This window comes from Anopheles arabiensis, chromosome 2 (assembly GCF_016920715.1).
Source record: "Anopheles arabiensis isolate DONGOLA chromosome 2, AaraD3, whole genome shotgun sequence".
Classification (NCBI taxonomy): domain Eukaryota; kingdom Metazoa; phylum Arthropoda; class Insecta; order Diptera; family Culicidae; genus Anopheles; species Anopheles arabiensis.
The window spans coordinates 86,038,161-86,062,128 of NC_053517.1; the positions used below are offsets into that span (position 1 = coordinate 86,038,161).

The following is a 23,968-nucleotide window of genomic DNA, read 5'->3' on the forward strand; positions in this document are numbered from 1 at the left end:
GACAAACATCTTCATATGCTCTTCAACTAGATCGCCAAAACTTCGAAACAACTTAGTGTTTTGTAAATGCCACCAAAGCACCAAAAGCTGAGAAGTGGACATCTGGGAAAGGCCAGATTTACTACAAGTGTGTAGTACTATTCCGAGGTGATCGATGACCATGGTAGCTATATGGCTGTCGTTCAATTGCTTTTAGATACTTTACTTCACTGTTATGTGGTCAAATGTGCAGGTTTGCTACTGTCTTGAGCCATCCGCTCTCTTTCTCTCTTTCTCTTTCGCATACACTTACTTCTTCCCTTTCTTTGCTCTTTGTTCCATTGCCCGGTTGTTTCGTTTGTCCAAAAGTACGTGTGCAGCGCATCCTTCAGCGTGTGGGTATACATCAAACAGCTTCCGCACTCTCCATTACACATTATCTAACAACAATTGTTGTAAAAATTGACGGACTAATTATAATAGTGGTGACTTAATTTGTCTATAAAGAGTTCCCGCGCTTCGCACGGTTTTGGCAATTTGCTTGCAGTGTTTTTCTTTGTTAATTTTTCCTTCTCTTTTTGTTTCTTTCCGGTCGTCCTCTCTCTATCTCTTTCTTTCTCTCTCTCTCTCTCACACACACACACACTCACATAAACAGCGGTTTGTTTTCCCACAGCTGCTAACCAGCGCTCCACCTGAAGGAATGCGTTCCACGTAAATCACTTTCCCAAAAACTTTGCTGTATTATCTGTTATATTTCTGTCAGGTTGGTTTGCTTTGCTTTGTATCGTTCTAAGGTTGGTGTGTAAGTTTTACTATTGAGTTTGTCACTGATCTCTTGTTTTGTGGTCATTTACTCTCTTTATCTCGTTCTTTCTTTTTGTTTATCTATTTCTTCCTTCAATTTTGATCTTTCTGCGTGGTGTTGCATGAAAATTGTTAAAGTTGTCTCACATTCGTTGGTCGAAAATGTATACATCATTTTCCCAAACGTTTCCATGGCTACTAGAGGATAAAGAGATTATATATTGTATTGTATTGGTGTAGTACTTTGCTTTCCCATGAATATACGTGTGTAAGTGTCTCTCTCTGTTGCGTGTAAAAGAGCGTTAGAAGATGAGTGTGTGTGTGTGTGTGTGTGTGTGTGTGTGTGTGTGTGTGTGTGTGTGTGTGTGTGTGTGTGTGTGTGTGTGTGTGTGTGTGTGTGTGTGTGTGTGTGTGTGTGTGTGTGTGTGTGTGTGTGTGTGTGTGTGTGTGTGTGTGTGTGTGTGTGTGTGTGTGTGTGTGTGTGTGTGTGTGTGTGTGTGTGTGTGTGTGTGTGTGTGTGTGTGTGTGTGTGTGTGTGTGTGTGTGTGTGTGTGTGTGTGTGTGTGTGTGTGTGTGTGTGTGTGTGTGTGTGTGTGTGTGTGTGTGTGTGTGTGTGTGTGTGTGTGTGTGTGTGTATACGACGTGTTTATCGGTGATCGGTGCAACGGTTTTCCTATGCTGTTCCTTCCACTTCTGCTGTGTCTATACGCTAGCACGCTTGCATGGTATTGCGCTAGTTGGAAGGTTGTTTTTTTTCTTTAATAAAAACTAGTGCACATCTCACATTCCTGCGGATTAGTCATCTCTTAGTAGTAATAGCATTGTTTTTCTTTTGTGTGTATTTTTCCTCTCTCTCCTTCTGTACTTTCTGTTACACTACTAACACCACCTTCCGGTTCCGCAGGCTCTATGGTGTCCTTACTCACTTTTCTTCCCCTACCTCCCAATAACCCCACACTAAACGTGGAACCCGCATGTACGAAATTCAGCTCCAACACAAACGTAACATAAAACGATTCCCGCGAAAAAACAACAACTTGTCACATCACAACGAACAAAACTAACACACCTCCAGCGCGCACCACCGCCGGTCCAACATTAATTCCTTTCGGTCCTACCCTTTCTTTATACAACTTACTATGTATCGCATTTCGCAAAGGTATGTTAATGCCCCTACCTCCATCTGGTGGCGAATCTCGTTTTCCGGTTTTGGTTGGCCAAATTGTACAACAAAATATCAGAAACACGCAAATACGTTGCCTGTTTCGTGATTTTTTGTTTGTTTTAATGCCTCCAACGCTAGCCATGCGATAGAGAGGATACCGAGATAATTACAACTACTTAGCCCGACAACTATTAGGTTGTTTGCTGTTGATGTTTGGTTTGTTTGACGTACATTTAAAACGAGTGAAGGTTTGCAAAACCACGACGGTCTCGTGTGTTATTGAATACGAGTGTGAATACACACATACATAGACTCTTACCCACACATACACACTTACACGTTTTATTGCTTACGTGTTAGTGCAACGAAGTGTGTATGTGAGCGGTATTTTGTGGTATCTTCACCACTCATTCAATCAAACCCGAGTTTCACTAGTTGCATGCTTGCACCCCGGTACCTCGGTCAATAAATTGTGGATTTCATTATGCATGTGTTACTTTGCCCTAAACCGGTTTAACATTCTTATATCCACCAGTGTATTTTTTCTGTTTCTCTGCTCTCTAAATCTTAGCAATAAGATAAATTTAATATTTCACCTAAATTGTCCATCAGTGTTGTTAATGTTATTTGTGATGTAACACCTTCATGGCTTTCCGCTGCTGAGGGTATGTTTCACCCAAACGCCTCTGTTATACTGCTCCCTACCCACTGTTATACTGTTGTTTCCTTCCCCCCACCTTTTCAGCGTTGTAACATTATTGTATACGCGTATGTTTCTGTTACTTCTTACCCTTTGCTTTCACACCACAAAAGCTCCTCCAATCGTGGCAGCCGGCAACCGTGTGTTTCGGGACATTCGAGGACGCTTTGGCTACCTTTTGCTTCCTCTGCGTTATTCGTTAGTTTTGTTTGTTGCCTTATTCGTACTACAGAAGTTTGGCAGACGGTTCCCTTCACTTCACTTCCCCCATTTTCCAAAAGTCATGTTACACGCTACACTGTTCTGGTTTTATTTTCTTAACTTGGTGAATTGCTTATTTGTTAAGCTTTTTGTTACAAATATCGGTTTCGTGTGGAGTAATTATTTCTCCCCGCGATCCATCGCTGGATCCTTACCATCGTGTACTACTACACATTCCGATGTGGTGGTTGTTGTTTTATTTTTCTGTGTTTTTCCTTTTCCGTAGTGTTGTTTGTTTGTTTGTTTGTTTTCTTCATTTACTACTCAATGTTTCTCTTTCATTATTCGTTAAATTTTCTTGTTTCTTCAAATTGGATTGGGTGTTTTTCTTTCGTTTATTGCACTAGTTTTTGTTTCAGTGTGTTGTGTGACATGTGTGTTTTGTGGTTGTGTTTTCTTTCTTATTTAGCTTATTGTTGAGTGTGTGTATTTTTTGTTTCGTTTCGGCGAACGGAATTTTCCCTTTCGCTATACGGTGCTCCGATTTGCTCCTAAAATCTGATCGCTATTTCGCACCCCTATTGGACTCTCAATTTGCAGCTATTATCGTTATTATTATTATTTATTATTATTATTTGGGGTTTTCTTTTTTCTTTGTTTTGTTTGTTGTTTTGTTATTTGTGTTGCTTCTTTCAATGTGACACTTGCTATGGTGTAATTTTTCATTTTCGGTTTTGTTTGTTGGTTTTTCCTCTGTTTTTTTCTCGAATTTTGCAACACGCTACATTCATGCGCTCTAACGTTGATGTAGCGCACTGCACTTCTCCTCCGGTATGATTTACACACTGCTTGACACACTAGACCTTACCCGTGCGTTACGGTTCGTCGGTTCGTCGTTCCCCCAAACGGAAGTGTCCTGAGACGGGGTACTTTGTTGCTGATGGTGGTACATTGCTGGTGGTGCAGCCGGTCAAACCGGGGGCAGAATGTTGCGGTCCGGTTCAGCTGCCGGAGCCCTCGGACCGCGAGCTATAACACCACCAGCAGATGGACCAGCTGCTTCGTCCAGGCGACCAGTTCGGTACCGACGGTCAGTACGGCCACCATCGCGATCCACGACTGCACACCGCTCGTGTGCGTCCGGTAGACCGAGCCGAGTGCGCAGACCGCACGCAGCAGAGACGAAACGGCCCGCACGGGCGACGAGACGCCCGACGGCATTGACATCGCCGTGGTAGTGGTGGTACTGTCTCCCGCTACTACTCTTCGGCTACTGACGGTGGTACTGGCGGTGGTACTGCTGCTGCTGCTGCTGCTGCCGCGGCCAGCAGTGGTGGCGGTGATGGTGGTGCTGGGAGAGCTGGTCGTAGCGGTGGACGCGATGCCGCCCTGCGACAACCGGCACTGCTCGGACTGGGAGGAGCTGCTCGTCGGGGTGGTGATGCTCGGGCAGCTGGCCGATACCGCCGGTGGTTCGCTGCTCAACGCTAGCGCCGCACTGTCCGGGTGGCGCGTCTCGTTATGCAGCGGATCACAGCGTGCGCACAGGCCATCGATCGGGCTCAGGCCGCAGTAGTCGTAGCAGCAACCGGTCGGGCCGTTGTTTGACTTTCGCAGTTGTTCGCCCGTTTCTTCGATGTTAAGATCTGGAAACGGGTATTTTAAGGATAGTGAAATAAAACCAAATAGATGCCATATAGTCTAATTAATATAATATTTCCTACCTCGACAAAGAAACGTCGGTTCGCCGGCGTACTGCGTCGGATAGGCTGGAGCCCGATCGCCCGGCAGCATATACGGGCACTTTTGCTCTACGGTTTGGCATACGTTTAGACATGGTCGTATTCGTACTCGTTGCGTTTTTCGGCGTGAACTGAAACGAATGTTGACGAGGAGAGGATTTAACATTTTGGATAAACTACAAACAGTGTACTTATTCAACGAAGTGAACATTAACTTCGATGTGATTGTTATTTTAGCCGGTCTCGTGGTAGAGTCGTCAACTCGTACGACTTAATAACATGCCCGTCATGGGTTCAAGCCCCGAATGGAACGTGCCCCCATACGTAGGACGGACTATCCTGCTATGGTTATAAATAAGTCACTGGGGCCCTTTCCGTTTGAAGCTCGTAGGCTGAAATTTCAGCCTGTCAGCTGTTTGCATTGTATAGCAGTTTTCGAGCAGCTATCTAAGCAAGTGTAATATACAGGTGGGCTTATCCCAAGGTGTATGAATTTAGAAGACTGATTTTTATCGCTTCTGCTTCTAAATGAAGATTTTAAGAGTGTTTTGAGTATTCGTCAAGCCTCCAGAAAGCTCGTTGGAGCAAAAGTTTTCACTCGTTCTGTCAAAAAGTTATATTCAAATTTGGTTATAAAAAAAAGCTATGAGCCCACCTGGACTACATACACTTTGATTCCAGATTCGATCACCTGATTTCTTTAATGCATTTCTTTAATGGGATAAATTTAAACAAAACCGTGTTTTCGAGCAGGTACTCGAATCTAATTCTAGCTTTTAGGCTAAAATTTTCTAGACTGAAAATCGCAGGCTAGTTTTTTGTGTGGTTTTGTATGGATTGTTTACATGATTTCAGGTTCCAACTGTCAAACTCCATACAAAAAACTAACTAGAAACGTGAAGGCCCCCACTGACAGCGAAGCCCACAAGTGGTACAGGCAGACCGATAACGGTTGTTGAGCCAAAGAAATGAAAGTGATTGGTATTACTTAAAATAGGCTATTTATTTAGTTTAGGAAGAATTTTAAAGATTAATTAGAACCGATGTAATGTAAAAAAAACCTATTCGACTCAGGCTCGTTCAGGTTGGCTCATATATGATTGATTTTTTTCTGCTCAAGCATACGTATTTTATGAAGAAAGGGTTGAAATCATGTTTCAGGCGTTATTTTAATTTGTTTTGTAATTATTGTAACATTTTTCAAACAGAAAAATAAAAAATTATATTTTTTATGTTTGTTTGTTTTCTTTTTAAACAATTAATGGAATCCAATATGACGGAGTGCAACTGTAAAACAAGTATGGAAAACGCAACCTGGATGATGAACCTTCTATGAGCCTATCTGCTTTAGAGATGAAAAAAGGATTCAAAAATAGTATTTTAAATCCTGCCAATTCACGTTCGGCAGCATAAACCATTCTATCCCATACTTTCAAAAACAATGCCCTAAAACTACTCGCTCGTTGCATCCTTTTTGTGTTTTGTTTTCCCTAAATGAATTTCTCTTTTGCCGTACGATGTTAATTGAATACGAACTGCACGCTTGTCCACAGCAACTCCCCACCCTCCATTTGGGTCAACGTACCCCGCCACACGCTAAAACCTCATCCTTTGTACGCTTGGTAGCAATAACAACTTGGACAAAGTTTTATCGTGCCCAACGTTCTATGGCAAGTGCCTACGCTTCTCCGCGTTCGTCCTGCCTGGCTCACATGATGGCCCCTCCACAGCACACGCTCTGCGAAGCACACGAGGAAAATTCATCGAAAAACACGTGCACGTGTGACCACCGTTCGTGATCGAACACTCCTCGGTCTCAGCACTCAACGCCAGCGGTGCGTCGCTTCGCCTCGGCTAATGCCCCACTCGAGAGGAAGCTTAATTTTTTGTCGTTAAACAAAGCATCTCGCATCGCTTCATGCACACCCCTGTGACACGGAGGGTGAGATGCGGGCAAGCAAGCGGGGGTTTCTTCTCACCGTCTCGACATCGGTCGGAAGCTGTGCTGGCTTTGCCTTTTATGTGCTTTTTTATTGCAAAACTTGTCCGTTTTGTGTGCGCGTGTGAGTGTTGTGTATGGCGATGCTTGTGAAGCGATCGGATACGTTTCCTTTCCTTTGCCGCCTGAGCTACAGCTGATGGTGAATAATTTATAGCGGAGTGTGCGTAAAGTCGCCTTCCTGCCTGTCATCGAGCTGGTGAATTGCTTGGGACATTAAGCTTAACTAAAAAAGCTCTTAAATGTTACACAAAAAAGGTCCCTGTATGTGTTGCTAGCATTCGCTCTCTTGCAGCTCCACGCGTTGTTCCGCATCCTTGAGACTGATACTCGTACCGAAATCGATGACCAATCGAGCCCTTTCCTGTGTGAAGAATGTGCAACTGCTTGAGGGAATTATTAAAAAAAACCCTCACACACACAAGATAGCTCAATGCTGTGTCCCATCGAAGGACGGCTCATTTTGAAGACACATTGGGGGCAACATTGAGCGATTATAAACTTGTCTCCTCCACACACTGCTCCTGCTGCTGCACCATTTATTATTCATCGAGATTCCAGACGTGTCGAGAAGGGAGGGAACAAATGACTCCCAAATCACGCCCCTCCGATGTGCATCCATTTAGCTAATCAATTAGCTCGTGTCCCCGTGCCCGGCGATCCGTCAAGATTTCCGTTCATCTGCTTCGGCGCACGAGCGAGACAGCTTGTTACTTGCCCCGTGGCATTGGTGTGCGGAAACCAATGCTTATGCAAGCATGCCCTGTATAGGCCGCTCCGATCCCTCTCATTTTGCCACACTCATTTCGCTCTCGCAACACCAACCCGACAGGCAGTTCACTTTGATTGACTGGTTTCGGATGAAGTGCGATGAAGCTTTTTCTACATCCTCACGAAAGCACCGCACCGGAACACAGGGACCATCCACAAGGGAGCGGGTTTACCTTGCAATATTTTGGCTAGATTTACGTTTCTTCCCACTGCTCAAAAATAAAAGGAAGCGAAGATGGTTTCCTTCTCGTTCGTGTATGTTTTCCCGTGTCAGTGGCGTGGAGGGGTTCTGGCAAGTCATGCCTAACGAATGAACTTCTAACGATTACCAAGTCCGAGCAGTGGCTTGTTCCGGCCAGCACCTTCGATGGGAGCGAATGTGCTCCTAACCAGGGCAATCCAGCCATGCCCAAACCGAAGGCAAAGGCAATTAGGGAAGCGAACGACACGGGCCATGGCACGGAAAGGATCTGCGACGCCCGCATGGAGGGTGCGAAAAGTGGCCTCCTGGGTGAGAATGTTGATGATAATTTGAGGTAACCATCATCCGTGCCATTTGTCGATTATTTAATGGACCATGGAGCACCGTTTCCCCGGAGGAAAGGGTTGGTGGGCCGAAGAGCGGGTAGTGACGAATGCGACTGCCTGTGACTTTGGCAGATTCTGTTCCCAGCCGTGGCTACGGCGGAAGGAATTTGCTTCGTGGCGTTTGTGTTGCGGAGGTTATATAACCGGTTGTCTGGGTATTTGGAGCGAAAAATTTGGGATTTTTCGCCACCCTTCTATGTCGACTCCGTAAATATTTGACCCTAAAAACACACACTCGCAAATAAACTAGGCTACTTCACTTACCTTTTTACAGTGATTGATATATTTTTTACTAGTTGCTGTTTGTTTGCATCGTTCATGTTCGGTTCAGTCTGCTTGTTCGCGGCGTCCCCAAAGATGGCGTTCGATTTCCCCTGGGTAGCACGGTCACTGTCTCGATCACCGGTTTTATTGTTAACACTTTTGATGTCGTCCCTCGACGTGAAGTACGGTATAAAAACACTGCAGCCCCACCTTCGATATGCCTCCTGTTGCGTGTGGAGGAAAGAAGGGAGAGAAAAACAGAGTGAGAGAGTGAGAAAATGCATATTAGCGTAGAACGAATTGGGAGCTGGGAGTTTTCGTTCTGTTATTCAATTGATTTTAGAGGAAGAAACATGCTTTATGATGTTCGTAGTTCTTTTGGCGTGTATTGTATCGCTCACAAATGGGGAAGGTATGACAGGTTTTTATAATGTAGAGTTTTAAAAACATGTCCTTCAAATAGTTAGTTTGTTGTATCCTCTAAAAAAGATCCTTGACTCGCATTTGCCTTTGCATGTGACACACGGCGTTGCTTCCTACGTTGGCAGTTGGCCTTCTCAACGGCAACGGTCGCCCATTTTCTTTCGATCGACCGGCCGGGCCCAAAAGATTGAGCGAAACCATAACCATTGAGCAGGAAACGTCCGGACCAAAGTACTTAAAGAAAGCACCGGGCCGAACACCGGGCCGCTGGACATAAGTTTCGGTCATTAAAGTTGTCGGAAGCGCTACTTCACAGAATAATAGCCGCCGCTCGAGCAAAGAGAGAGCAAGAGAGGGAAAGAAGCAAAAAAAAAACAGTAATAAGAAAACCTGAACAAGAAAAATAAAACCAAAAGCTCATAAAGCTGTCCGGCTGAAACGATGGAAACGCTTAAACTCAAAACAACCCTTACACACACACATACACGCTCGTGCAGATCCCGCTCCTTCGTCTCTTTTCCCTCACAAAAGAGGAAGGAATGGTGTTTAGAAGCAGTGCACAAGCCGAAAAGTCAACGGAAAGCAAGAAAGTAAAGGAAAGTTTTCCTCTCGTTCTGGCCTCGTTCCAGGATTTCCTTTCTGCTCTTCGGCAGCCCCTCCGCAGGGGCAAGCCAGCCAGCTAGCTAGCCAGCCAGCCAGCCTTCGGAGGGAGACGCTAAAGTTCGCTGCTGATGGGGCTAGCACGCAATCAACTCGACTTGTAATACGCATAATGAAGTTGGGACCGTTTTGTACATGTGAATGTGCACGTACAAGTATGTGTGTGCGTGTGTATGTGTGCGTTAGTGCTGATTCGGTGAGCGAACGACTTTACTTGCTTTAATTGTGGGCTGTGTCGATTTAATTGTGGGTCTTGCGAGGCTGAACATTATAGCTTCGGAAAAGAAGCGATGCGAAGGAAAGGAAGCAAACGGAATCTCCCGTTCTTGGAAACGTGTGTTGTTCCGTAGTCTTTTTCTTTCATTTCTTTTTTGGTTGGTGCATTTTTACGTAAGAGAGCTTTTTCTGTGATGACTGTAGTTAGATTGAGCTGTTTGGCATGAATGTAATATTGGGTTATTTTATGGCTAAATATAGTTTACCTCATTTTTGTGAGCAGTTATATTGCTTTTTATTGAAAAATCATGCAGCAATGCAGCCTGTTTGGACCACTCTTAATGAATAATAAATATAAAAAATAATACAGTTTTTGAGCAATGATTAAAATTTTGATATTGAATAAACAAAATAAAATAAATAAAACAAAATATTGGCTGTTCTGTATGTTTTGATCAATTCAAACGGCTAAAATCAATCCATTAATTTCAGCCTTGATATTGCTGACCCAGAAAGCCCTCTGTCTTGTGTTTTTTTTATAGTGGATGAACTAGATTTATTTTATTATTAGCTTTGACGAGATTAAACGTGCGCTGTTCTATTCCAAGGTTGCTGATCGTGTCGTTACAATGTGCTGGGTATTTATGGCAGTTTATTGCCGTGATATTTGTCATACCAATACATCCACACATTTACATATCTGTCAATTGCCTAATTGATCGGTAAAATGCAGGACGAAACGCAAATGAAATATTTTATGAACACGAACTATGGGCTGTTCTATACACAAATTCCAGACAGATGGCTCAATCTAATCACATTATAACAGCATTTCATGATCTAAATGATTATTGCGTTTTTTAATTAATTGCTACGAAAACATATGCGTTAGATTATTACAAAATTGTAACAGATTTTAATTCAATGTAGTTCCAAAGTTTTTTTTAATGATGCATTGTCATCATAAAGATCTGTTATAAATTTTGTTATTTCAATGAAACACCAACGAGAAGAATAAACATAATTTTAAGATCTGCTCTTGGTGTATAATTGTCTTTTGTTGCTTTGATGATATGTTAACTTTTATTAACTTTAAGCCTAACTTTGAATCCAAAACTATAATAAATTTCTACTCATTTCTTTCGAATTTTCATCATACTAAGCTATTGTCTTTATCTTCAAAACACCCATTGGAAGTGAAGTCTAAGGTTTAAGTTTTCTATTTTGATCATTTTCAGTGCTCGAAACGATAAGTTTTGTTTATTTTAAAATATACTAGAATTATAGACATAAACCTACATTCATAGTTCCCTTTTTTCTTTGACGAACCAGCTATATAAATGGTTTTTATATTTGGCGTTTAGAGTATTGAAGTAATATTGGATCACTAGAAATCATTAAGTTTCTGCAAGAAGGCTTGTGCAAACATGTGTAATAGATAAGGAAACGTTGTGTGATGTCTGCAGAAACGAATAGTCTTGCTAAAGAAAATGTAGCACTCTGTGGAGAACTCAAAATCAATACATACAGATAGAAAATGCAAGCCGTCACAAGCAGACGACACCGCCGCAATGCAAAAGCGCATCGCTGTGTAGCGAAATAAATCTGCACACTGCTTTGTGCTTGGTAATAAATTGGGCCTTGGGCAAACAATGAGGAATTGTGAAACTATTGCCTAACGTTGCTGTGTGTCTTTCCCCGTGGCTCGATGCAAGCCTGTTCCAGTCGAAAGACCACGCAGTCAAAAGCAGTTGCGAGTTGTGTGTTGCAAAATGAACAGCGAGCGCACACACCACCACCGCAGTTATACGAAAAAAAGATACATCCATGTATAGTTGTGTGTATGTGTGTGTGTGTGTCTTTGCGTGTATGCGAGAAGAGGAAAGCGAAAGGAATAACTCCCATCCGAAAACGCACCAGCAAACACACATAAATAGCACATGCTAAATCTTATCTTCTCCACCAACACGGATCAATCTGCCACCCTGCTCGGAGTGCTGGGCAAGAAAAGGGTGTAGCGTGAGCGTTATTTGCCACGAGTCCGAGCATCCAAGTAGCAGCAGCAGCACGCTTCGCTAATATGCGGCTCCGGGCAATGCTAGCCCGCACCGTACGCCAACAGCACAACTGCGGCAAAAGCGCACAACCCTCGCGCTCCGAGCTGCCCCGAGTGTGCTTTCGAGAGCTGTTATGTAACGTCGTCGTCGTCGTCGTCGTCGTCGGCATCGTCGTCCTTTCCCCGGGAACTGATCCCTTGTGATTCTGGTCCGGTTTTTGGGGCTCAGTTTTCACAAACGGAGTGTAGTCGCTTCGTTTACAAGATTAGAGTTCGCATCGCTGCGGCAAATGGGGTGCGCCAGGGATGATGGAGGTGGTTGAATTAGCTCACCGCAAATGCAGCTGGAATTGTCACCCCAAAACGCAATCACGAGTCTGCATTTCGGCGTGGCGATAAGAGAAGCGGCCCGGACGAAATGGCAGCACGCTCAAGGGCAGCCTCCGGATCAGGGGTTGGGCAACAAATAGCAACAACAACAACGCAAGCAGGAGGCCAAGAAGGCCGACGATTGTTGTGTCAGTGGCACGATTGCTGTTGCCTGTTGTGAACAAATTTGAATGAACCAATATATATACCCAGCAGCGACAGGACCACCTGCTTCTGCTGATTTCGTACTGCGCTCAACACGCGTCCTGTCATTTCGGTACACTCCGCACCCTTCATCCTTGCGCTCACCCGTTATGCGTCCCTAGAAATACACTCTCATAATAATATGAGCCCCAAAGGCAGCAGGAGCGGCAGCAGCTCTCCCACCTACTCACTCTCTCGCACGCTTTACGCTCTCTTTCATGCGCTCTCGATGTTCCGCACTCTCTAGCTCGCGCGACATTACCATTCGGACACGGGCGCTAGGGGGTGCCCACAGTTTCGCAAAATTAACCTCACAAATACTCTGCATTGCTGTGAGTCCTCCCACAGGCGGTGTCGTTACAAATCGAACACCCACCTAGAGGCCGGAGGGCTTTTCACCGACCTAGTGTCAAAAGCTGGCGCATTCCATCGCACCCACACTCACACACATACAAACACATGCAGAGTCGAATTGGTGCTCAGCTCTCCCTGCTGTCTTCATTTTGTAACTAAATCCGAAAATTGTTATTGGAGCGAATTTGGATGAAAAATTACTTCACTGCTCCTGAATGGTATTTGGTGACCGTAGTGTGTAGAGGCGGTTGTACCAATCAAGGACGTTACTCGGTGTGTGTTTATGTATGTGTGAGTGTGAAGTGCTGCTGTGGTAGTGGATCATTTTGGTAGTACCTGCTACAGAAGTCGAGGCAGCTGAAAGAGAGCAATCCCGACTCCCCACAGGACACACACACACACACATGCAAGGGCATCGTACATCGTCGAGAGAGCTTTTTGGTAGTGTAGGGACACTAAAGGAGTCTTGATTTCGTTACATACTAATACACCTGTGCACTGATGATGTGTGTGTGTGTGTGTGTGTGTGTGTGTGTGTGTGTGTGTGTGTGTGTGTGTGTGTGTGTGTGTGTGTGTGCGTTTCTGTGAGCTTACATTGGGCGAAAAATAATGTAGGAGGGAAAAAACAACCAGAAAAAAAACACCCATACACTAGTAACGTTTTGACGGCCCTGGCTCATCTTCTACTGAAGTCTCGTCGACGGGATCTTCATCCATGGGAAATCTGTCTGACGAACATTTCGACGTTTCAAAACGTGTCTTTGGTTTGTTTTTTTTTCTCTAAATGTTTTGTTTTTGGCAAATGAAAATGATTTGAGTGGAATATTGCTTTTCTGTTCCGAGTGCAACAAAGCTTTTCTTTTCTTAGCAATAAATCAATGAGAAATGTTGAAAATAAGTGGTTTGATATTGCCAGAAAACATTCTAATCAACGCATTTGTCTTTAAAAAAGATAAGTTTATGTAACCTATCCGCCCAATGATTGCTAAGAACTAAAAATTGAGGACTCTCCCTGAGGAAATAATCATGTTTTTAAGATGTAAAACATTTATACTGTTTCTATCAAAATCTGTAATCCAAAACAGTAGTTTTAAAACGGAAGTCAAACATGAAGAACCTCATCACCACGAAACATTGTCTCTAAATATCTGACAGAAGTTGGGAACTCTCTGCGACAAACAATTTACCACCAACATTCGACGGACAAACGGGGCAAAATCATCAATGAAGGCTTCAGCTCCCTACCGTTACAGCCGTTAATGCATCAAAGAAACCAGCAAGAAAACAACCATTGTAAGAATGGCACACTGTAATGATGATTGGAGCAAAACTCTCCTCCACTTCTTCCCCCTTACTCATCCTACCAAATACATTCAAGCACAAACACACATACACACGGTCATAGCACATGTGATATAGCACTCAGACACTCACGCACACACAGGCACACATTTACACACATTATCAGGATATTGGCCTCGGTATTACCCGGTTAAAATGGGCCAGCAGAGCTGCGTGAGCGTGGGAGAGGGAATTTCTGAGAGAAAGATAAAGAGAGGAAGAGAAAGAGAGAGATGATACTCGCAAAACGTACCGCAGCCGTTTTGGGTGTTCTCCATTGAAAATTTCGGCGTGTAAAATCGATTCTCCACTCGGTTTTTAAGGTGAGCTTGGGTACCAAGCAGTGTAAAACTGCAAAAGGTGTTTGCAAGACCTCAAACAATGAACTCCCATTCTCAAGTGTGTCTATGAACATTTCTAGTGAGTGGTTTTATCAGGTAAATTTGTTCCAACCCCCAAAGGATCATTGTTGTTGCTCATCTGGACTTTTTCCTTCGCCTTAAATTACATCGTCCTTATCATTAGCCGGTGACTCATCGCAGGTCACTCACGCGGGCACTCACACGGGTCTTTCAAAGTCTACCCCGTCTACAGTGATGGATGGTCAATGGTTAGTCCCTGTAAGCTGAAGAAAGGAGAAAAAACAGGCTTCCAATTCAAAAAATTCCAATTCCTTCTGGCTGTGAGTGGATAGATTGTGAGAAAAAAAAACAAAAAATCGGAAAGCTAAGCTACCACTCTTCACCAGATACTTGCGTAAGAAGCAGCAGTGGAAACAGCCAATCCCGGACCTGCTTCTCAGTTGAACCTGCACAGGCTGCACAGCCCGACTAGTCGCATTTGTTCCGAAAGCACTTGTGCTGCACTGTGTTACGTGTAGTTAAGTGCACGTAAAGCCACTCAGCTTATGGTTGGCGAAGCGGTAAGCACCGAAAAGCTGAGGCTTCATGGGCGTCCTTCTGTTCCGCAGCTTCTTCAACAATTGAGAGGAACTGCTTCGACAGTGCAACTACTCCAGCTTACTGTATACATTTCAATTACGAAGCAATATTTCACTATTCGATGCAGGTTCAACGAGAGCCACTGAGGTGTTAATTTTTCAGAGCGATTCGATTAATTAATTGATTTTAGATGAAGTGTGAAAAGGGTTCCGAAGCTTGGCGGTGTATTTATTGAATGCTGTCACATTTATTCTGTGGAAATTTTGAGAAGTTATTGTAGATTTGTTAGGTGTTCTGTTGGCATTTCTTCAATGAGTGTTTCCAAACTTAAGCGTCTGAGATATTGTATGGGTTCTAATGGAATAATCATCTATCATAATACAGTGAAAGTCGATATTATTTTTTCATGAACTTATCTTTGTTGTGTAAGAGTGAATTACATTGATTTGTACGTTGGAAAATATCTTAAAAATTTGGGAATGTTGTCACTTAAAAGCGTCTTGAAAAGCACTAATTATTACATTTATTTTTAGAAACACTCTTAGTATAAGAATTTTTGCACTAATCTTCCAATGAAAATCAGAACTTCGTCGTTCTTCGATTGCTTGTTCAAATGAAACGCATCGGAAAAAGCTGAACACAAGTAGAGAGATAGAGATCCAAAAAAAGGATAAACAAACGCCATGGATTCTTGTTCCTTGGTCTACCCTTAACAACCAAATAAGGAATTTTCAAGTCAGCTTAAAGTTTTGTGCATAAAAGCTCAAAAATAGGTAAATAATTACGTGTCATCTAAATTAGCAACGTTAAAATGTGCATTTTAGTTTGAAAATTCACAATGAATGTAATTCACGAGCTCTCCTAGTTATAATGAAACACTTCAGGTTATAGATTCGAATAATTAAAATTTAATTAAAACTACGATCAAAACACATTAAATATTCTTGTTTTGGATGAAACATAGTATTTTCTTGTTTTATTGTAATCATCAAGCCTCAGCGCAGTGTGTTTAGACTACTCTGGATACTTTTGTGCATTGTTATTTATTGCTGCAGGATGTTGTACAGCGATTGAGTCATGTAAAAACAACAGATCGTGCCAAAACGAAATCAGTTTACACTACCAGCCTCAAAATATTGCTAAACATAGCTCGAACATACCATCCCGTTACGGTGAACCATAAAAGAAAGGCACGTATTGAAATGAAAAAACACACATTTTCTGCTTAACAACAAGACACACACACAAACACACTCGGAACCAGTGCAGTGCAGCGTTTAAGGCCACCGGGTTTTGGTAAAGTTGGCAACATTCAGCAAATGTACAAAACGGAACCATTTAAAACCGATAAACAAAAGCCTGGAACTGTGCTAATTTGTTGTATTGCGGTAAAATCGTTCAAAACTTTACGACACGTCACGCTTTGGTGGAGGGAATGTTTTATTTTGCCTTTTGCCCGACGGTGACGGTAGGGTAACGTTGCGGTGAACTAAAGTGTCCATCACACACGTCCATGTGGACACACATACAACCCAAGAGCATCCAAGAAATGAGATGAAAGAAGGTCAAGCTAAAATGCCATACCGAGAGCAAGAAGGAAAAGGGAAAAATAGAAACAGAAAGAGAGAGAGAATGTGTGCGTCTTGTTACGGCTAGCCGATGATTTATGTCCGACCTGGCAATGGTTTGCGTGGCAGATCATCATCGATCGTGGGGATTGCACCCCGTACTTTGTTGCGCTTGTGTATGTGTGTGAGTGTGTGCTAGGGAAAATTGGTAGTGCAAAAAAGAATTGCCAATTTTATTTAAGCAATCGAGCGTGTTCTCATACTTGTGCCCCGGGACAAATTACGTCCGCCACAGTGAGCAACAGCGGACGGGAGGCAAATAATCAATCCGTCCACTTTAGGCGTTCATGGCAAATCCTGGGGCATGCAGTTGAAGTAGGGAATGCAAAAACTACAACAACAAAAACCACAGACTCATAACAAACTGCAATAACTCGTGTAAGTGGTGTACTTCAGTGGAAAACTTTTTGAAACCGTTCCGACGGAAATGGTTGTTTTGGGGACTTAAACCTAATTAAAGTAGATCCGGGACAATGGCACGCTAAGGAGTAGCAATTTTTATTCCTTTTCAGTTGTATGTTTTTTCCCCATTTAACAGTTGACGGAAATAAGTCCAATTTTCGAATGAGACGTATAATAACAGCAAAAAAAGGTAATAGATTATTATTTTAACTTTTAAAATGATGCATTGGAGTTTTAAACAGTTTTGTAAAATAAACCTGTGCTTTGAAGATCATTAAGAACACTTGTATTCTCGCACAAAACTTGCAAAAAACCATTGCCTTACTCCTTCAAACGTTCAATTATATTTCAGACTACACTGAAACTGGTCCTGCCATACTGAGCAACATTCCACGTTCGTGTCCTGTTCAAATGTGCCATACCTTATGGTTATCTTATTTATTCGGTATTTTTCTCTTCCATCCGTCCACTTCCATTTGGTTTTTTTTATCCTCGCGCTCGAAAGTGCTCGCTCACTGCTCACAGCCTCGTCTTATTCAATTTCTTATTTCATCTCTACCTCGGGATGGGTTCCATCCCGACCGTGCCTCGAAAGGCGTAGTGGTTTGATTTATGTACATGTCACAAACAATGCCATGTGTGAGGAACTGCACGAAGCAAGTGTGGCCCATGTTTTTAGCTTCCCCGGTGCAACTCCTTCCAAGACTTCGCTGAAGGTGTCGCGCGCGCTGTTAGGATTCTTTGGCCCTTTTTTGTGGTTGAATACAAAAAAGCAAACTATTCCTTGAGCAACTGGGCAGCTGCCAAGATTTGTGTGTGAGAGTGAGAATCCTTCCTTCCTGTTTCTTCTTGCTTTCCCTTTCTCTCCTGGACGCTCCTCATGCGGGAACACTCCACCGTGCACAGCTCTGACCCAGATAGAAGGCCCGTGAAGGCGCGCACACGTTGCAGGCCACTTTCGGGATGCCCTTTTAGTACCGTGCCCGTGCTACCGTGGCTACAACAGCAAGAAGAAGAATAAGAAAAAAACCCTGGACTCAAATGTATGGCCTTTACGTGATCGCAACCCGTTGTTTCCCCGCGCTTTGCGTTCGGTCGGACGCACAGTGCAACAAAGTTTCGCACATACACACACACCGTGCCATTAGTGTGTGCGTTCATCTGTCTGTCTGTGTTTGTCAATGTGTGTATGAAGAAAAGCTGGGGAGGCAAATTTGTACCCTTTCCCGTTGATGAGCAGATACAAACAAATGGATACACAAATGGAGAGAAAAAAAGGCTAGCTAGGCTACTGGAGTTCCTTCCCACGAGCGTGTCGCGTTTGCAGGCAAAGAATGCAAAGCTCACAGCGCTAGAACTCAGAACACACACATACACACCCATAGTCACACAGTACACTAACAATGAAATCCACCCACATAGCACCACACAAAACGTGAAGGAAGAAAAGAGACAGCAAGCAAGGAAAACAGAAATTGCAGTGGCTCCCAATGCTCGAACAATGCGCTATCAAAAATGGTCCAATGGGAGGACGCGGCGCGAAACAGACAGCGGAGCAAGGGGAACAAAAAGAACCGCAAAGTGTTCATTCTTCATTCTGTTCCCGTTTTTCCCCGGCTTCACAGCTTCCCTACTAACCGCTCCCAAGTCGCTCCCAAACGCAAGCACCAAGCTGAGTGGTGTGACCTAGATTCGGTCGGAACAACTCATCGCAGTCCGAGTTCACGTTTCCCGGCTATCATACCCCTGCCGCGCGGGCATGGTACCGTCGGTACGTTTGTCCAATGGGAACAAGTCTTGCTGTATGTGTGTGTGTGTGTGTGGATGTGATCTTCCTGTTCGTAGCGAACTAGGAGCGCCGATAGCACCGGAGGGAAGGCGCAGAAACCGCGCGGTCCTATGAAAACACGAAAGAATCGGCAACCGAAGCACAGGCCCAGGTTCGGATTTTAACCATCCAGTTTCGTTTCGTGTCGTTCGTTCGAGTGGAAGAAATTATTATTGAAAATATTTATTCAATGCACCCGGAACTGGACCGAAGAGGAAGCAGGAAGAGGGGCTCCGAGTGCGCCAAGTCAGTATGTACGCTTTAAAAGAGTGAACGCTCTACGCTTCACCGGGAAAGCGTGTGATGGTGTAGGTGATGCAGTGCAAATGCATCGCCACACACACAAACACATACACCCCATTGTAACAATAAATGGAAAGACTCTGGCAAAAAGTCATGGAATAAATACAATTTGGACACGCAAAGTGGAGCACCGTCGTGCACGTTTCGAGGGTAGAAAAGCTGGCTACCCAGCGCCGAAACATGCACCACTTTAGCACCACAGCGTAATGGATTTCGAGCAAGACTCTTGTCAAGACTGCATTAAATCTGCATCGGTCCCTGTAAGCGCTGGTACGGTACGCCGGTTACGGTGGTGCTTTCCCAAAAGCATGCACAACCTTGTTTGCTTCTTCATCACCACAACCTCTCCCGACGGCGTGTCGCAAAATGTGTCAATCAGTACGCTTTTCCCAAACCGCTTCCAAATGAGGAGTGTTGAGTGGTCGTGTGAAACGTTCGTCAGTATTGGGGGCATTTTTAGTGGAAAAAATGGCATCTGTGTGAGAATTCCGACATCGTGATGATGAATGATGCAATTTAGGGTAGTGCCAGCAACCAGAGAGTCTGCTTGCGATCGGTGGATGGACCAATTCGTTTTAAAAATTTAAAATTTACGTTTAATTTTGAATCATAGTGTTATCGATTCGTTAAAAAATTGACAACATTTTGATCGAAATAACAGATTTTGATAAAGATTTAGATCCTCTCAAAAAGCGAATCACAAACGGTTTCAATTATGAATCGCCGTTACCCACCATTCAGCATCCTCGTTCCCCAAAACCGTTTAATTAAATCACCCAACGCAAAATTGTTCTGCGCTCCAGGGAAATCTTAATAAGCACCCGTCCCGTAAGTGCCAAGAAAGTACGTGCCTCGGTACGGAATCTGTCACCCGTCGCCGGGAGATTCGTATGCGCTGCGATCTGCACCATCCATCCGCTGGTGCGGCAATTCAACAACATCACCACTACCACCAACTCGAAATAGCATTTACCGTCCACTTGCAACGATGCGACTCGAAACGATTCTTGTCCTTCCGCGCTTACGCGGCTCGCTCACAATCCCTCCCTGCTTCGTAAAACAAACTCATTCGACCACACATTCGTCTCGCTGGCGGTGAATCATGGACGGTGGAATGTTTCAATGTTGATTGATGTGGTTCCTGTGTGGCGTGTAGTTTTTTTTTCTTCATCATTTTTCACTTCTACTACCACCATCACCATTGCTGCTCCTCCTTTTTCGCGCCACTCTCTTTAACGAAGGTCAACGTCAACGGCGTGGGCTAATGAGCGCGATGCTAGCGATGGCGGATAGCGATGCCTGCGGTTTTCAAAATTGTACTCCAAACGGTGACCGTTTGGCTTGGCCGCATTTGCCGGTATGTGTTGGAGTGTCGCGTGGAAAAAGAAGAAAGGAAACGGTCGAATCACTCTACGTTTCCAGGGCTTTGATCTGATTGGGTGAATTTTCAGCTGTATTTTTTTAATGTTTCATTTTTTTAACAACAGTTTGTGAGTTTTAGGCAATGGATCACAGTTTTTTGCTTCTTTTTTTCTGTTTGCTCATTTTGATGCAAAACAAGGGAGAAAGTCTTAACCTCGTTTCATTGACAAGTTTAAAATGAATTACCGGTTTGCTAATTGGCTCCGTTAGAGCTCAAGGACTGTTGGGCGCAGGTTTGCTGTGAGAATGAATTATTCAGTATTTAAAGAGTTAAATTGTCAGTTGTCTCCTTCTATAAGTCGAGCGTTTTTTTACTACTTAAAGTCTGTTATAATAAAAACCTCAAAGAACAATGTGTCTGAGCCGTGCTATTCATCACAGGCAACAACAAAAAAGCCTCTCATTTCCATCTGCCAATAATCGTTGCACCTTCGGTCGAAACGACTCACATCGTTAAACGCGTATCACGGGTACCATTTTACAACCTTCCACCCATCTACACACCTTACAATATCGCGTATCGAAAAGCACACACCCACTCTCACCCACACACACACCCTACCGCAACAGGAAAACAAAAATCATTCAACCTCCAGCCAACAGTCGTAAAGATGATTGTAAACATCGATCCAGCCTGGTATTGTTAACACTTTGCCTTTAATTAGTGACATATGGCGTGACGCGATGACACATTGGTGCTCTCCTACCACCGACCGCTGCCGCTGCTGTGACCCCTTTGCGCAACCTGCGGCAAAAACGGTATTCGCCTTCGCCCACCTTGTTTTATTCGTTATTCGTGTTGGTTGCCGTTTTTCATTACACAGTGCGCTGGCCGGTGTTGCCGTTTCTATAGCTCATATGAGTTTTTTCCCCCCCTGTGTGTTGTGTTGCCCTCTTTCTGTGCTTAATACCACAGCATGGAGTGAGCCGGGTGGAAAGGAAGGCACGGGAAGAGAGCTCAAATCAATCCGATCAAGCGGCACGAAACACTTCTGGGTAGGCGAGATACACACCCAACCGTGTAGCAGGAACTTTGTGTGTGTGTGAAGGAGTTTTTTTTTCGTTCTTCTTCGCTGTCTGTTTTTTGTTGCTTTATCTGCTCAGCCTAAGGTGTTTCTCTGATGTATGTGTGTATGAATGTGTGATCCAGAGCAGCAGTCGAGCCCGTTGATACACCGGTACCCCTTGCCTTCATGCCGGCTTATTTTATGTGGGGGCCATAACAAGATTTATGTGAAATCAATGCCCTCTAAAGTGGGTGGAATGTTTTTTCCTGCCCCAATTCGGTGCGAAACGCGCTTCCTTGTTTCTCTCGGTACACGGAGAGAGAACGAAGGAGAGAAAGAGAGTGAGAAGGAACTAGTTCGAGAGCATTTGTGACCAGTGCCAGTGACAAGAGAGCAATCCTGTTTGGCCGTGACAGGATATCGTCATTTGTTTTGCAGCGTTGTCAATTGATCCAATTTAGCTGCAACCCGGGCGCTTGTCACTAACGTAGCAAACGAAATCCGGTTAGTGGCGGTGCGTTTTGGTGGTATGGTATTGATTTTTTCATATTTAATTTTATACAGTTTAGCTTATTTTATGCAGTTTAGCAGTTTAGCAATAGCTTTATGAGGTCCTACTTATTGAAAAAAAATAAATAAACAGTTCCTTTAATTAGCAGATGATTGTTTGCCACTTGTTTTGAGTGATTTAGTAGATTTTTTTTAAATTTGAATCAGTTTTTTATATTTTTTATTGGGTTAGTAATTATTTGAAAATAACTTATCTTTATCATTAGAAATAAATTTATAATTCAGTTGCAGAGGCTTTGTTAGATAACATACAGAGCTAGCCTATCCCTTTAAAGACAACTTACTATCATTGATTTTGTCGATCGATTTATGAATTCCCTAAAAAGCATGTTGTTCCTGAAATTGTTTATACATGATTACATAAGCAGATTTTACTACTTTTAACTATTTTTAACAAAAATCATTGATTGATTTTCATTACTTTATGATGCTATTAAGGGTAGAAATCGATTAACATGATTATTTCTAAATGAATGAATTATTCTTTTGATTCATGATGAATGTTAATTCTTATGATTTATCAACATCTTAGTTAATCGATTATGAATAGAATCGGAAAATTTTGTTTGTGTCATTTTTGTTGGTTTCGTCTTTCTTGGGTACTGCTTTAGATGCTTGCAAATATGTAAGATTCATCAGAGTTTACTACAAACCTAGAACATGTCAAACGTTGAAGCCTGTTGCCGTTATATTAAAATAAATTTATCATAAGAATTACATCTACAATATAGCGTTTTTTAACGTAATGCATGAGATTTCATCCAACTAGTGTAGTCTCCTTTTGCTATCAATTCAAGTACCATGCGCCTCCTTTTCTATGTACCAGGCGTCTCCATCAACCAGCGAGCTTCGGCTATTCCCCATATTGGTGGCAATTGATCAAATCAACCATCACGCTTAGCTTTAATCAAAACATGTATACCGCACCCGAGAGAATAAATGCAAAACTAGGTAAACCCTCGGCGGCATTCGAGCCTGTCACTGGCTCCGCTAAAGTGACCGTTTTAGTGCCACGCGACCATCACACACGCGTGTCCCAGCATGCAGCGGGTGCGGGTGTGCCTTATTAAACATTAATGTGCATTTCACTAATACATATATACACATCGAGAGCTAATTGAAAGCCTTTGCCAACCCACGAGCCCAACACCCAACCCCTAAGAACCCGAAACCCACCCGGGGGACAACTGTTCCGTGTGCGTGTGTGTGTGAAGGGCTAATTGAATCAGCTGACCTCGTTGCTCGTTGCTTGGTTGGTTGGTGTGGTTAACGGTTGCGAATCGCGGCTCCCCGTTTGGTGCACGGATCTAGCGTGACAGTTTGTGTATGAGAGAAAGAGAAAACTCGGCTGCTTGTTGTCGCCCCAAAAAAGGCTCCCGCGATGAAGTGGCATCATTGTCAGATCTATTATTAAAATCAATTTGCCCGCTTGTTACAAACGCGGTTACGGGTACCACCATGAGCGAGGTGGAAACGAATCTGCAACATTGTACCGGGTGGTGTTGCCTGTCCTTAGTGTTTCCCAGAGGGGTTGACACTTTCTCGCCAGCTTTGCCAATGCTGCAGCAGTATTTTCTGCACACTGTTTGATGAAGTAAAGCTTACTATTGGTAGAAATGTTTCAACTTCAATTGCCACAACCAACTTTAAGGGCGTTTAGAAGTATTTCACTTTAAACAAAAGTTTATTGTATTACTTGATAACATTGGTCGTCCGCGGACAGAAAGCATGACGCAACCATTTGTGGGTTGCCTTCGGTGCAACTATAACCATTCGTTGTAACCGCCATTACCGTCATCACCGCCACCAACAAGATTCGCCACCATCATCATCATCATCCTTCTCATCATCATTGCTCAAGCCATAATCATTCCAACGGCTGTGGAGAGTTTTCGGGCCTGGGAGGAAACACCACCCGGACACGGTCGAGGACAGTTTAGGCGAGGCGTGGTTTGACTAATAGTTTTAATTGTTTCTACTTCAAACACTCTGCCGAACGCTCCGGGAAAGAGGGCTTCACCGATGAAA

The 23,968-nt window shown here is 43.5% G+C and overlaps 1 protein-coding gene across 1 annotated transcript in view; it reads right to left on the bottom strand.

Annotated features, from left to right (window-relative positions):
* Positions 1-1,362: 1,362 nt before the first annotated feature.
* LOC120901848 overlaps positions 1,363-23,968 on the bottom strand; it is a 43,590-nt gene continuing 20,984 nt past the window's right edge. The window contains 3 exon segments of the mRNA XM_040310175.1: positions 1,363-4,498; positions 4,577-4,725; positions 8,217-8,440. Coding sequence (XP_040166109.1) covers positions 3,882-4,498; positions 4,577-4,725; positions 8,217-8,440 — 990 coding nt within the window. The 3' untranslated portion in view covers positions 1,363-3,881.